Source organism: Candoia aspera, chromosome 1, assembly GCF_035149785.1.
Source record: "Candoia aspera isolate rCanAsp1 chromosome 1, rCanAsp1.hap2, whole genome shotgun sequence".
NCBI lineage: Eukaryota > Metazoa > Chordata > Lepidosauria > Squamata > Boidae > Candoia > Candoia aspera.
This window is the reverse complement of record NC_086153.1, coordinates 148,718,536-148,734,343: the sequence shown is the minus strand read 5'-3', so window position 1 is coordinate 148,734,343 and position 15,808 is coordinate 148,718,536. Positions and strand designations below refer to the sequence as shown.

The following is a 15,808-nucleotide window of genomic DNA, read 5'->3' as shown; positions in this document are numbered from 1 at the left end:
CACACATAGGATCTCCCTCAGACCAAATCATCAACATTTTAAAAGATAAGAAGTACAAATAATTTATTCAGAAATTAATATATTGTTTTGCATTACACTGTGAATTTTCAGTAATAATGACAATAGAGACAGACTGCTGTCTGGAGCAGATGACCGAATCCAGTTTTCCTAACACAAATGAAAAATTAACTTTGATTAGATTCATATCAGTATCATACATTTCTACTTCTGACAAGTCCTAATAGGGGAAAATAGGAGAAGAAAGCTACAAGGAGCTTGGATGTCACAGAAAATTTCCAACACAATTATTGAACCGAACAGCACCCCCCTCCCTCATTTTGGTGCTGTAGCTTTTGGTCTGAAGAAAGAAGACATCACTTTCATGCCACTCTTGTCAACTTTTGCTAAGGCCTTTTGTGCAGCTGACATTTTATTGCTTGCCTGGAAGTAAGAACAAAGTAAAACATCAGCACAAGGTTTAGGATTCAATTTTTCTCACATACAGGACTCATAAATGGCAACTGCACACAATCCCTCACACAACATTGTATTCAGAGGGTCATTATAATAATCATGCCAATCCCAAAGAATCAGCTAAAAAATCAGTAACTGATCTGAGAAACAAATTCACGTGAAAATACCCTTTTTCAGATTACATTGTGAAAACATTCAAGTACAAGCATGCTCTTCCCAAAACATGTTACCTCCCCAGAAGATTAGTGTACACACCTTTAACACTCTTTCATGCTAAGGTATCAAATTCATATGAACGAAGACCAATATAAAAATCAGACTACAGTTTCTGTTTCAATCTTGATTTATAAGTCATTATTAAGCTCTTATGGTGACTAAATTGAGTTAAAATACCTATCAGAGAAAAAGCTAACCAAGACAATAGTAAACAGTGACTTTGATGGCTATGAGACCGTGAGCAAGGTAGTAAGATGACAGCTTCATTATCTCCACTGACTTTAACTACCTAGCCAAATCTTTGGCTATACATCTCTAGTTTATATTGTATTTCTCTAGCATTCCTAAGAATGAAGCTATTTCTGGTCTTCCCAATAAAATACTATTCTGATCCACACGATTTTTAAAAACAGGTTTACATTGATATTTCAGCTAGAGCAGACAGCATGAACAAGAATCTACTAACAACAACTATTATGCATATCAAAGCAGCCACATGCATAGGAAATCCGCCTCGTGAGGAATCAATCACTTCTCTGAAACTCTCCATTCATTGGCTTAGTAGGAGACCAGATTAAGTGGGTAATCTAATCACTGCTTTCAGTTCCATGCTATTTTTCATGTCCTCTACTGGTATTTTTGTGACAGCCTGGCTTTATACTAAATCAGTATCACAAGAATATTCCAAGTCCCACTGATCTCTGTGGGAAACATTGTATTAAAGAACTGAGCTGCACTTTCCAAAAATAAAGAACACTTGTAAGATGCTTGCAGAGCTAAAACCTGGCATAATTAGGAAAAACACTGAATATTATATGCCAATATTGCAATTTACTGTGCATATTGCACTAAGGCAACATTTATCCATGGTTTACCAAATAAACCTACTGGCAGTGTTCAAATACCACACTGAGCCAAAATCACAACAACTTTATGGCTTTGCATGATAAGTAAATTCTGTAGAAAAGTAATTTGAGTCTCATGTTTTTAAATATTATAAAAATTAACTCTTTAAAAAGAGAGGTCCTTTCTCCCTTTCCTTGCTAATATTTTATCTAGCTCTTTTGTCAGTTAAGACACACTATTCTGAAAAACAGAATTATATTGATCTCTTATAGATAATACTTGCTCAAATAACTGTCCTGCTTCTCCCCCCACCCTTTTTTATAGCGCATCCTAGTGTTAGACAAAATTTGAGGCAGGAAAACACAGATACACATACCTTTTTGGTTTTCAGATCACCAGTATTGAATTTAGTATAATCTTCTTCAGCTTCCACAGGAGCATCTGACAGTTTCCTTTTCTGCAATGTTAAAGTGATGATTTATGCCATAAATCACATTGGGCTCCTGAACTTCAGAGTAAAAAATGTTCAGACTTATGAAATAAACATAGACACCATAGAGAAAGGTGAAGTAGCACTGTATGATCTAATCTTCCATGATTAATTGGTAAATCTAAAGCTGAGATGTGAAGTTTGAAAGTGCAACTGTGCTTCTCACATTTCTCAAAAACGAGACAGTCATGAAAGGACACCACTGAAATTTGGGACTGGGTACCATTCTGTCACCTGAAAATACACATTAGCATAGCCATAAGGACATGCAAAACAGTTTGCCCATGAACTGTTCCATGCAAGGAACAGCTGGTTTTCAGTTGGTTTCTGCATGAACTCTGTGTTTCAGATATTTTGTTCCAGATATGGACTGAAACTTCATTGTTCCAGGTATTCCATTATGTTTTATCTGCTGTAATTGAAAGTTGTCTCCTTGCTGCCAACTGGTGGTTGTCCAGGTTTTTGCATGTTCTGAATCCTATTGTTTCCAACAGCCAAATTACCTAGAACAGTTCTGAGTTTTGTTTCCACAAAGGACAGAACAATCGAAGTATTTCAGGTTTTGTTTCTTCTGAACCTCAGCCAATCCTAACTAGATTGATTGAATTTCTTTGATGCAATTTTGGCTCGAGTTCAAAACAAAACACATTTTCCATTTCATGAACACCCATAATAGTTCAGGGGTCAGCTTGAGTCCTCTGGGTGCCCACAGATACAATCCTCCTAAATAAATAATCCCCCTCCACAAAAAAAAAAAGTTTTAAAAACGGCTGAACTCTCTCAAGGTTTCACTCTTGCTTGATTCTCCTAAGGTTTAACATTTTCATAATGAGCTCATGTGAGACCTCAGGGTAAGATTGCACCAATTGTTTAAAGTGTATTTTTATATGAGGATGTCCAGCATCTGAAAAGGTTACTGGTCCCTGATTTAGCAGCTTGCATTACTAAGTTGGTTTCACCTTTATGCCTGAAAAGGCAAACTATCTTGATAAGAAAGGTAATAAATATTTCAAGAACTATCTTCCACTTCACTAATGAATTCCAAGCAGTTCTTTACAGCAGTTTTTTTTTTCAGCCCTGTTGTAAAACTGACGAGCAACATCTAAACCAGGGGTGGAGAAGCCATACGGTTTTCCAAATGTTGCTGGATTATGATTCCCGCCATTTGTGACCAATGGCCACAGAAATGGAGCTTATGGGATTTGGAATTCAACCACCTCTGGATGGCTCAAGGTTCTAAGTGCTGAAAAGCAGGTCTTCCTTGAGAGCTCCTTACCTTTGATGCTGGCTCTGCTGGAAGGTCTGTACTTTGTGGAAGTCTGGAAGCCAGAAAGGTTAAGTTAAACTCTAGAGCTACCTGAGTACATCAGCATATTTACCTCAGCTATTTATGTGGTTAAAAAGCCTGTTGCATTTCTCCACAGAAATTAATTTACAAGATTTAAATCACATTTGTCAACAATTAAACAAAATTTTAGGGACTGTAAAGTTTCCTTTGAGTCAAACTCAACTCCTGGTGACTTTGTAGACATGTCCAAGTGGTTGTCTTAACAATAATACAGAAATGGCTTGCCACTGCTTACTTCCAAGATGTTTTTTCCCTACTACCTAGTCTAGCCTATAGCCCTGATATTTTCTGTTCATCTCCCATCCAAGTATTAAGTAGGTTTGACCTAAATAAGCTTTTTCAGGATCAGCCATGGTCAGCTATCTAACAGGGCAAATATGTTTTTATACACTTACTAACCCATCTTAATGAAAACAAGTATTAATAGTGCTATTTTGGGAACAATTTTGAGAGCTTATGGCTATAATCTTCAGAGCCTTCACTGTGTATTTACTGCATCAGTCCTTGTGCCAAACACTTAAAACAGACGAACATTCTCCCAAAGATTAAAAGGCAGCAAAGTCAACAAAACATGGAGTTAGATCCACAGAAAAAAATACCTGGGATGCCCCGTCTTTCCTATACAGCTCCCCCTCTGGGATCCTCAGGAATCAGGCAAATGAATCTTACCAAAGCAGAGCCCTGGTCACAGAAAGTTCCCTGACTGATCTGGGGAATGTCACCACCATTTTGTGGAGTCCTGTTTAGCCCAGTTCATTTCACTGAACTGTGGCCTCCCAACTTGGAAAAGGCGACAAGAAAAGCAGCTGCATGGAAGACAGGCAGGGAAATAGGGGTGGGCTCCACTGCACTATGCACATTTTCCAACCAATATTAGTCACTGGAACCATGAAAGGAAAATTCTCCTTCATAGCAGTTAGCTTTTTAAATTAGTTAAACGCTCACCGTAAATATTTAGCTAATGCTGTACTTAGCTCTTCAGGAATATAGTCCGATATTAAACCATGAGCATAACGAATATAATCCTCTGAAAAATAAATGAAATAATATTGCATATTACTCATCTATCTTATTTAGTAGCCTCCTTTCCCAAATGTACCAATTCTACTTTTTCTTCTCTTAATCAGCTCCTCCCCATTGTTGAAAAAGAACCACACATGAATGATTTTGCCAGGTTCCCTTTCTGACAATGATTAAAAAGGAAGGTGAAACCAAAAGTAAGTTTCATAAATCAAAATTCACGAAGGCAAAGTGGTATATTTTACTCTACATAGTTTTGTTCAACAAATTTAATTCCCTTACCTTCTGTGCCACTGTTGATTGGATTATTGCTGATAAATGTAGCAGCCTGTATTTTTCTACCCACTGGTATGTTATTTTCTCTTAATACTTTCAGAAGCTGGTTAACCTATCAAAAGCCACAAAATAGTACCACCATAATCAAAGTTTGAAGCTGCACACTGAAATCCATTACATATTTTTCATGGCAAATACAGCATCTTTGTCATAAAGACAGGAAACATAGTCACTCATATTACCTAAATGCTGCCTGTTCAGGCAATGAGACTTTTTAAAAGAACAAAATATTTCTGTTTATTTAAGGTGTTCAGCAGAAGACTACGAAGAATTATGTTCACAGTACATATTAAGCTGTATTATAATAGAATCATTGCTATAAGACAGGCAGCTGTATCAGTCATTTAAATAAATAAATACATTTTGGCAAAGTATTAGTGCACTTTATTAAGTTGTAATATCTAAACTTTTTCCCCCCAATATAGCAAATTTGTTGTACAATAATCATACCATGGCAGAAAGAATAAAGCTAGCATAATTATACTAGTAAGGGGCATTTGGCTGATTGCTAAATTGCTCTTCTGAAATTGTAAATAAAACGCTTAAAAAAAAAGTTGTGTTGCAGGACCCTCTGCCTCTCCCTTTTTAGACTGGTACTTAATACTACTGATTATAGATAAAAAGTGTGTGTATGTATTTGTAAATATCATCTACTGAACCCAACATGGGGCATTCTGTCCAACTTAATTCAATCACTGTGTTTTAAAAGTCTGCTTCTTTATCGTTTTTTTCAGGTTCTCTAGAACCTCTAGTATTGAAACAACTATAAAATTTTGTGAAACTGATGACATCATGTGGATCTGAGTCCTTGGCATTATATTTTCTAAATATACAATTGAATGCTAGGTTAGAAGGATGTGTACTTTTTAAAAGATAAAAAGTGAGTCCCAAGAAGCAAGATCAGCCCTCAGTCAAGAACTGCAGTCAAATCAGAATCTTGTATGAAATGGCTAGCATCTTTTGTACCCACTGAGAGAAAATATGCCTTAAAAACAGGTGGTTTTTACATTGTGTTTTCCAATTTCAACTACAGTTCAGTACAATATATTACACAATAGACCTATCATTGAAGAATGAAATGCTAAAATATTTAACATTAAAATGGTGACAGAGAAAAATATACCTTTTTCTTTAGCCACATCAGTGTTTTCTTCTCACTGTATCTAAAAAATTTCTTATCACCTATTTCTGGAAGAAAAGAGCAGAAGCCAGACTGCATTTAGTCTGTGCATTAATGGAACTAGGAGACAAAATAGAGATTTATTTCAGCATCTGGTTATCAACATCAATGAATATTTTGGAGGGGTTCTACACACATACACACACTTATCTAATACTAAGCCAAACTACAATGTAGTTAATCTATCTGAGCATTATCTAAAACACCTATCTTTACAATTGCGACTGGTGCCTTTCACATGTGTTGCATTACAGCTCCCAGTATCCCCAGTCAGAATACCTGTGCTAGCAGGGGGAATGATGGGAGCTGAAGGAACCAGGTTGGGAATGTTTCACTACAACTGGTAGCAGCCCTTTAGAGCACTGTTTCTCAAACTTGGCAATGTTCAGATGTATGGACTTCAATTCCCAGAATTCCCCAGGGAGCATGGCATCTCTAGAAATGTGAATGTCATAGGCTGGATCTTAGACAAGCTCCTTCCATCCATAGATAGCTTCTCATCTAGTAGAGCACTATTGCTAATGGAAGAATGGAGGCAGCAATTTTTGCTGACTGCCTATAAAAGCTACAAGATGCCACCCCCCCACTTTTCCCTCCCTGTTTCCTATACAGGGGGCCCTCGTTTAGCAACTGCCTCATTTAGCAACCATTCGCAGTTACAACAGTGAAGAAAAAGTAACTTTGTGACCAATCCTCACATTTACGACCTTCACAGGTCTGTAAAGCAAAGAAAAGCTGAAGTAAGATCATAAGCACAGTCACAGTTTCACTTAGAGACCACTTCACTTAATGACCAAGTTGCTAGTCCCAATTGTGGTTGCTAAACGAAGACTACCTATAATCCCTGAAGCCCCACCCCCATCCTTCAGCAACAACATAGGAGGGGAAGCTATGAGTTAAAAGGAGAGAATTGGCAAAAATACTCTATATGACCAGGTGGACTATCCTGAGCAGAATACTCTCTAGCAGAGCTTCAAGTGGCAGAAGCCTGGATTAAACCCTAGGTATGCACTCTCAGCAGTTTCTCTTAGATAGGGTCTCTATGGATTCAAATAGGTCACCAGGTTTATTCTATCTCATTTCTGTCCTCACTCCAAAGGTGGTTTGTAAGGCCCCCTGAGAGAGCTAGCTATCTTAACTGGCCTAACAGAAGTAGTGGCTACAGGCTTGCAGGTCTAAATTTAATATCAATTGATAATTTTAGTTGCTAGCTCTTGTACCTTTTTGCTCAGCTAAGTGGTGAACTGACTGTGAGGTACTTGTGCACTGTAGCAATGCCATGCTGGAAGAAAACTCTTCATCCACCAAAATCTGATCCAGTGGCTGAAACTTTCCTTGCTGAGGGTGAGGCAGGGGAACAAACAGTTAGAAAAAAATCAGAACGATTTAAACAATTCTTAACCAAAACATTATGCCCAGAGATTTTAACAGAAGGTTTTCCATACAAGACTATCTTACTGCTGGGCCAAATGTTCTAATAAACCAGAAAGATGCACAGTTGTCATGTTCACTGTTTCAATGTGCCTGGTACATCGTAACACTTCACATGTCATTTGCTAACCACGTATTTGATTTGTAACACTTCACGTGTCAGTTGTTAATTGCGTGGTTGATTTGCAGGAAAGGGAGGCTGCCTTAGCCTGGACTGTTATCTCTTGGTTGAGGGAATGGAATGTGTTTGGGTTTTCTCAAATGCTCAAGGTTGCTTTCCCAGGACTGGTGAAGACAGTTACTGGCACCTGGGAGGGGGGCGGTTAGAACGGCTGGGTGGGGGGAGGTCTTACGTTTTGAGCTGAGGGTTCTTAATTTGTATTTGGCGCGCTTTTGCTCATTCTCAGCTTTTTCTGTACTTGCATACTAATCCTTCAATAAACCAGATTTCCTAGAGCCCACTTGTGAGTCTGGCTTTGTTAGGTTAGGCAACCATTACAACAGTATTAACAATAATTTCAGAAACAGTTCTTGAGACATTTAGAAATAATGGATATTTGTTGCCGGGTGGTGGGCAGAGATACACAATATAATGCCATTTTCCCGAAACATTTTAGTTGCCTACCTCTTTCTCTGCCTTGATAAGGTAGAAAAGCACAAGAAACAAGGGGTCCATTGGTGTAGCAAAAAACAGACGTCCATCTGAAGGTGGAAAAATACACATTATCCTAGCAGAAACTGTACCACACAATCTAGAGTGCTTCCATATAAGTCGGGGACAAATGCTACAATGATTCAGTAGCAAAGTCAAAGACCTCCAACCTATCCTTGCCAATTTAAATTTATCCTTTAAAATAAGGTTTTTAAAAGAAGGAGAATATTTACTGTAAATAGGAAAGATGTTGTCTATTCAAATTCCAAACATCAGTCGTTTTCCACATACATACAAGGCAATACAACATAAAGGAGAATAAAAATAATAGGGCTATGCAATAGATCAAATAGAGTTTCAAAACATATTGCCTTTCCAAGAATGCCATGAAAACCAGGAAAAGATGCAGCTGCTTTAAAGAGTTGCAAGCAAGTATTATGCCTATGCCCCAGTCCACTCTGAAGCTATTTTTGGAATCAAATTTGAAGTGCTCCATACCCCAAAATATCAAATATTTCATAAAAACCTCGACATTAATTTATGTTAAAGTAACTGCTATATTAGCATGTCCCTTATGGTTCTAAAACTTTTACCTATAGGTAAAATTGGATCTCATGTGAATAAAAGGGAGAGGAAATGGGTTGGATGTTGTGATTCAGGAGATCAATTCAGGAAAGTATGGCCTGCTAAACGTCTCCAGAATTGCCATATTTGGGCATAGTTATTTCCCGCTTGGTGTTTAAAAAAATTGTGTGAGACCATGAATGAGTAACTTGGGGTTTTTTTTCCCCCCAAGAAAGACCCTGAGCCTAAGTAGAATCGTTTGCCCCAATGCAGAGTGACACAGAGTGACTCCCTCCTATATTTCTAACCTCAAGGGAAATGAGAGTTCAGGACAAAGCCACTATCCCTCCTCAAGGTACTGCCAAGGGAAAGTCGACTACTGTAATGGTGTAATCTCTTCTCTGAGCTCAACATTTTCTTGAAACACCCAATTGCAATGAAGATATGGAGGAAAAGGTACAATCAAAAACCTGGTTTCTTCCCCTGCTGTCAGACATAAAGAATACACCAGAGCCAGAGGTTGGCAGCGGTATCTTTAAGAGATCATCGTAATGCTTCATATAAGTCATGATAATTCAATGAAAAAAATACAAATAATTTAGTCTGGAACATCCCAATTTCTACTTCTCTGAGGGGAGGAAGAAATAGGCAGCCATGACAACCACTTCAAGGCAGAAACAGTATTTCAAAAAGTATAAATGACTACTAGTCAAAGATCAGAAACGGAAGCCGAGCGTCTATGGAACTACTGGGATATAATATTACAGTATAGCTCCCAGCATCTCTCATCATTGACAAGACATCCAGAAAGCCCGATCCCCCAGCCTTATGGCATTGGGCCTGATATATCTATGTCCTGTTCAACTTTCTACTCACCATATTGAACTTCTTGACCAATAAACCATGACCGGTATTCTTCATGAAAAGCTTTTATTTCAAATATCTGATACGCATCACTACCAAATAAGTAAAGGGCAGCTTGTCCTGTTAAAACAGAAACCACCATTACATTCTGGTTTTGCTGTGCAGTTTTTCCAAGACTCATATAAATATAAAAAAATATTTAAAAATTTACAGAAAAATATTTGAGTATGAATTGTAAGTTTAAAGAAAATTTAGCAAATGGACAAAAGATAAAAAAGGAGTAGAAGGAAATCAATCATACTATTCCATTATTAAATAAACTGAACTATAATTAGGTATATTTACATTGTAAGCCATGGTTTGTCAGCCAGCAAACAGAATCAGAAACCAAATGCAATATCACTCCAGATCAGATCACACAATAGTAATGTTTCATTGGCAATAGAAACTAAATAAGGTCAGTATATCCTTTATGCTACTTGAAGGACCATGAGAAAAATCCCTTCTTTGCTCTTAGCTATTTAGTGAGATGAAACCAACTCCATCAGAGGCAACTGTAGAAAGTCAGTTTCATTACTTTAGTTCTTACTAGTCCATGTGCTGACTGGAACAGGAACTCAGGAGCAAAGTCTGCACAGTTTGTCTTGTTGGTTCCCAGTCTCAAATGCTGACTGTTCTAACAGTATGTGTATATACCCACACATGCACATACATAATTCACATTTTCATTCTTTCATATGTCCGTATCTAAAATCTGCCATCCTCTGGCTGCAAAGAAAGCTACCATATTGATGCACATTTCAAGGCAAAGAAGAATGTTTTCCGTGTAATGGTGTTTTGTCATTTCAACTTCTTTTGAAGAAAAGCAAGGCAAATATATCACTCACAAATCAAAAGCTGGTTTCAAAGGGCAGTACTTCATTTTTATTTTCAAAAAAGCGTTGAGTATTTGATCATTATAAATGTGCATGTTTTTTAAATAACAGTAATTACTGCTAACAGATATACAGTAATGTAATAACTGAGTTCATACATCACACTAAACTATAGTTTGCTTAACCAAAGTTTATGAATAAACTACAACCAGTTGATTTTACATAATATACTACCCTAAACTATTACTCTTTAGTGTGAGCCCAGCCATATCTTGTTTTTCCCAGATCATAAATAATTCTAAAGTCACCTGACAGTATTAAATTCAGCATTCATTTCCAGTTAAGTTTAGCCCACCTGAGTCCCAGCAGAATGTAATTTACATTGCACAGGCATAATTTTAGATTTTAAAAATTCTATCAGATAAAGGTATAAATATCTCCAGATAAATATTTATTTTTGAAAAATTCACTTTTAAAGTTTCAGCTAACAAAGGGATCATAGTAACCATGATGAGGACAATACTTCTACTACAAAGAGAAAGCAAAAGTGGCAGATCAGCTGGCATTAAGCAAGTAATATTTTACAGGGTGAGCCTTGCCTGTACTTGGATGTGGCAGCCTTGTAAACAAAGGTCCAGCACCCGGCTTCTTCGGGAGATCAGTTGCAGTTTCTGAAAAAGGGTGAATGCTCAAATGTGACAGATATCCTTTTATAGTTTATAATACCCACCTTAGAAACTGTGACTGTAAATATAGGTGAGGGTTGTCTGGTCAGTCATGAGGGATAAGAATTCCTCTCCAGAAAATCAAGCAAGTCCTACCCTTTTGTCCTTTTCCAGCTTAAAAGAGTTTATCATCTGAGCCCTACCTCTTGAAGGCAGCCTTCTTATAAATAGGGCTACAACGCAGAGCCCAGATCCTGGTTTTTCCAAGCCTGTCATCAGTGTTCCTGGGCATGGAGGTAAGATGGCCAAGCCACTGCACTTTACCCTGATGTCATCTTTTGGCTCAAAAGACTACTGTCCTTGTCTGACTCCCACCAACATGTGGAGTCCTTGGTACTCTCTGAGCTTGGTTGTTTGCTTGCAGATGTTTCATTACCCAGCTAGGTAACATCACCAGTCCCACCATTATTTCAGGTTAAGAATAGAAGATATGGAATATTCGGGGCATGACTGTCTTCACACATGCTATCAGGTTCCTTTTCTGTTTCTAGACCAGTCTTTTTCAAACTTGGCAACTTTAAGGTGTGTGGACTTCCCCAGCCAGCATGGGGAATTCTGGGAGTTGAAGTTCACACACCTTAAAGTTGCTAAGTTTGGTCTAGACTGATGCTGAAAGCACGGAGACCACATGGACTCAGTGCCTGGCTCACTGTGGCTAGAAGGTAAACTGGGAGAGAAATTGTGCGAAGGGGAGCAGCCAAGCTTCCTTGGTTCATGCTTATGTCAAAAGCATGGAAGAGATGAAACAAGTGGAGAGGACTGGCACCAATCACCTGCTACTTTATACCTATGAACCACTTAGTCGTAAAGTGGTAGGTAAAACTACATCACATCACCTTCTCTGGTGAGAGAGAGGAATGTGGTTTCGAATTCCCCAAACAGATAAAAGAACCAAGACTCAAATGTCAAGCATGAGATCTTACTTTCTCCTTTTTGGGCTACACTTTTATTTGCAAGTATGTTTTAATTCTAGGAAACATAGGTGGTGTTCACATACACTAACCACAGGTAAACCTAACCATGGCTTCCAGAACTAGCTCAATTTTCTGGGTTCATAGAACAAAGCAAAGCCTTTGTCAAGTTGAAGCTCAGCTCCAGGTGACTTCACATCCACATTAGTTTTCATGGCAACAATAATGTTAGTGCTTTGCCACTTACTTCTTCTGGGAGATTTCTTCAACTTCCTAGTCAGGATCCGGCTCTTAAATTTCTTTGTGGTTTCTCATCGAAATCCTAATCAAGTTGGACCCTACTAAACCTCTTCAAGATCGCCAGTGTTGGCTTAGTGCTGTGACCTGCTGCACTGGCAGGCACTGAACAGTCAACTCAATTATCAAACAATGGCTTCAATTGTTGCATTTGCTCATATACCACAATTAGAAAGTTAGCAAGCATAATTCTGGCTGGGATCCTGGGCTTCATGGCTATAGCCTATTTTTTTATTAATATGATTACCACTTACTCCAGAAAACTTATTTAAAAAGCTGTAACAAATATTGCCAAAGAATTACCCACCATTCTTCCATGAAATTTGCACCATTCTTCCATGAAATTTGCAGTGCAGAATAGAAAGAGGTTTTTCAAAAATGCAAGCAACCTCTCTGAAAATATTTTTATTTTGACATAATGAGGTGTGATCTTTCTCAACACAAAATTGTTCAGGAAATGATGTTTAATATTTCTGGTTTGTGCAAATGTGCATGCTTTTTTCCTATTCACCAGGACTTACTACAAATCTGACCAAATGATCTAGAGTAATGTTTCTTAAAGTGTGGTCCTAGGACCCCTGGGGGTCCCCCAAGCTTCTCTTAGCGGTCTGTGAAATCAAAATGATTTGCAGCCTATGTTGAAAAATAATACAATATTAAATTCCCATCAAACAATTGTGAGAAGCAGTAAGCGGCAGCGAATGTGTCAATTTTAATTTTTAATACAGTAAATATCAATAAGTATAACCCATACAAACAAGCTCTTTTGGGGTCCTCCATAATTTTTAAAAGTGGGAAAGGGGCCTGAGAGAAAAAAGTTTTAAGAACACTGATCTAGAAATATACTTCTAAAATGCATGAGCAATATTTCTGATACAAAGTTACCACCAGACTTCTTGGCTACAAGGCCCTAGAAATCTGATAAGCCTCCTACCTCGCTGGGCTGCTTGTGAGGTGGGGGAAACACAAGCTTCTTTCAGTCATAACCTTTTGTCACGGCAACTGGCATTCCCTGGCTGATTTTCTAAGCCAGTGTTTCTCAACCTTAGCCCCTTTAAGAAGTGTGGACTTTAACTCCCAGAATTCTCCAGCCAGCCATGCTGGTTGAGGAATCCTAGGAGTTGAAGTCCACAGGTCTTAAAGTTGCCAAGGTTAAGAAACACTGTTCTAAGCTAAGCAAGGTCAGGCCTGGATGGGAGGCCACCAAAACATCCTCGACTGGGCAATCGGAAGAAAACAAGAGGCAGGAACAGCAAATCTCCTCTACATTTTAGCCAAAATATCCCACACAGACGTGTCCACGAAGTCCCAGGAGCTGAATTCAACTGGGAAGACACGTTCATTTTACTTTGGACCAGCCAACCTGTTCCGGAGGGCAGCAATAGCACGGTTCGGTACCTTTCCTACCTGCTAAATGCCTTCACTACTTGCTATCTGAGGGATCGTTAGAAGACGAAATGAGATTCGTTCATGGAATTAATATCGTTGTTGCGACCGTCGGAAGGGAGAGATCGCGCACGGGGAACACTAACGCAAAGCCCAGGACCATTCACACAAGCACCGACCGGGTGCCCGAGGCGATCGCGTGCACTTTCACGCGGGGAATAAAAGCTCAGCCTTTTGAAGACAGCCCATTAGCCCTCCCGTGCACGGAAGGAAGCCACTTCTTTTCAACAGGCTCCTTCCGCCGGCCATGGGGCGCCTGTACCTGGGAGAACCATCACCCATTGGCGACTGCTGCTAACGGCGCGTTTTTCTGCCGGAGCCGCTGGCTGCCTCCCCTTCCCGCTCGGCATCTCGGCTCTGCTCCCAGCGACAGCCTCCGCCTATCTTCGCCTACTAACTACAGACGCATTAAGTATAGAGCGGCGGATGCCGCTTGGATTGCGAGTCAAATTGCAAAACTGACTTCGACGGCTGCCCGCAAACCGGCGGAGGGCCGCTGCCTGCCTGCGTGGGAAGACGAGAGGAGAAGCGGATGCTCTACGCAGGCGAAGTGGCTACCCTGAGTTTGTTACTGTCTCAAATGTACCGGGATTGTCTGTTTTTGGCGTGGGCCTGGCCGCAAAACAAGAAAGAGAGAACAGCAACCATAGACAAGATTGTAAGGCACTCTGTAAAAAAATACTGAAGTTTCAAAATATATATAATGAAATAATAATGGAAAAGAGTGAGAAGTTGAACTGTTCCTCTGCAAGTGTTTTATAAGGCTCCTGGGCAAATAAATGGAGGATCAAGTTTTTTTTAGATTTTTTTATCCTGCCTTTATTTTTTTTTTTTATAAATAACTCAAGGCAGGGAACATACCTAATACTCCTTCCTCCTCCTATTTTCCCCACAATTAACAGCCCTGTGAGGTGAGTTGGGCTGAGAGAGTGGCTGGCCCGAGGTCACCCAGCTGGCTTTCATGCTGGTTCCTTGCCTTGTTCACCACCACCATGATAAATACTAACCCCCAGTAGAGAGGCAGTCCACCTCTCCTGGCAATGGCAGACACAGGAGTGGTTGAGTGCTGCTGGCCCCCTGATGTAGATTCACTAGCATCAGGCTGGCCAGAGTGGGAGCCGAATGCTAGCCTAGAAGATGACCCTTTTCATCTGATTCATCTTCTCTTCTCCTTCTAGGGAGGGAGCCTCCTACTGGGAAGAAGGGCTCAGCTCCAGTGCTGCAGTCAGTTCTGCAGACCTTCCCTTTTCTGCTTTGAAACACAGGCCCACTTTCTAACATTAGATAGGACTAGCCCACAGGGCAAGTGCACTGCTCACTCTGACCTTTTTGGAATAGGATCTCAGGACTGACCCAAGCCGTTCTGCCAAGTCAGTCTGACTTAATAATGCACTTTATTGGGATTCTTGTTAGCTGGAAAAAGAAACAACTGGAAGAGAAAGAGCTTGAACTCTTTTAAAAATCATTTTTATCTGTGAGGGAAGCTGTCCTAGATTTTGTCTGTTTTTGCTTTTTATCCTGCCTTTGCTCTGTGAGTTCAAGGTAGCCTGTATGGAGGTCCTTCTTTTTATCTTTAGAACATCTATTCTATAAGAGAGAGAGAGGTTGCACTGAGCAAGTGACTGTCCCAAAGTTATCCAGTGAGGATGCAGTGGGGACTCAAACCTGGGACTCCCCACTCTTACACCTTAAGCAAGATCTTATACCAGTGCTTTTCAAACTTAGCAACTTTAAGACGTGTGGACTTTAATTTCTAGAATTCCCCAGCCAACATGAGGAATTCTGGGAGTTGAAGTCCACACGTCTTTAAGTTGCCAAGTTTGAAAAGCACTGCATTATACTGATTGCTCTCTATTGTTTCACATGGGCCTTGGCCACTTTTAGGGAGGGGGGAATGGGGGGGAATAGCATTAGAGGTCTCTTTTTCAGACGATAAGAGTTATTAGCCTAATTCTTAATAGCTTTTTGCTGCCACTTTTTAACAGGAAAACTAAGGGTGGGCAGAGGGCTCTGGGAGTTGGATTAGATGAAAGCAGATATTTGGGCAACCATTTTTTCCAATGTGTGACAAAAAAATCTTTTGAAATTAATGTTATTGGTGTCACTGTGCTTTAAAGCCATGATGCACAATGT

At 39.5% G+C, this 15,808-nt stretch overlaps 1 protein-coding gene across 1 annotated transcript; it reads right to left on the bottom strand.

Moving 5' to 3' along the window:
* Nucleotides 1-46: 46 nt before the first annotated feature.
* Nucleotides 47-14,122, bottom strand: RNASEH2B (ribonuclease H2 subunit B). Its single transcript, XM_063315259.1, has 11 exons — nt 13,938-14,122; nt 10,896-10,967; nt 9,434-9,541; nt 7,967-8,043; nt 7,131-7,248; nt 5,854-5,918; nt 4,677-4,782; nt 4,320-4,401; nt 3,303-3,345; nt 1,913-1,993; nt 47-441 (listed from the first exon to the last, which is right to left on the bottom strand). Exons 1-11 carry the CDS (start codon nt 14,023-14,025, stop codon nt 334-336), a joined length of 948 nt encoding a protein of 315 aa, XP_063171329.1. The 5' UTR covers nt 14,026-14,122; the 3' UTR covers nt 47-333.
* Between the last annotated feature and the right edge of the window lie 1,686 nt (nt 14,123-15,808).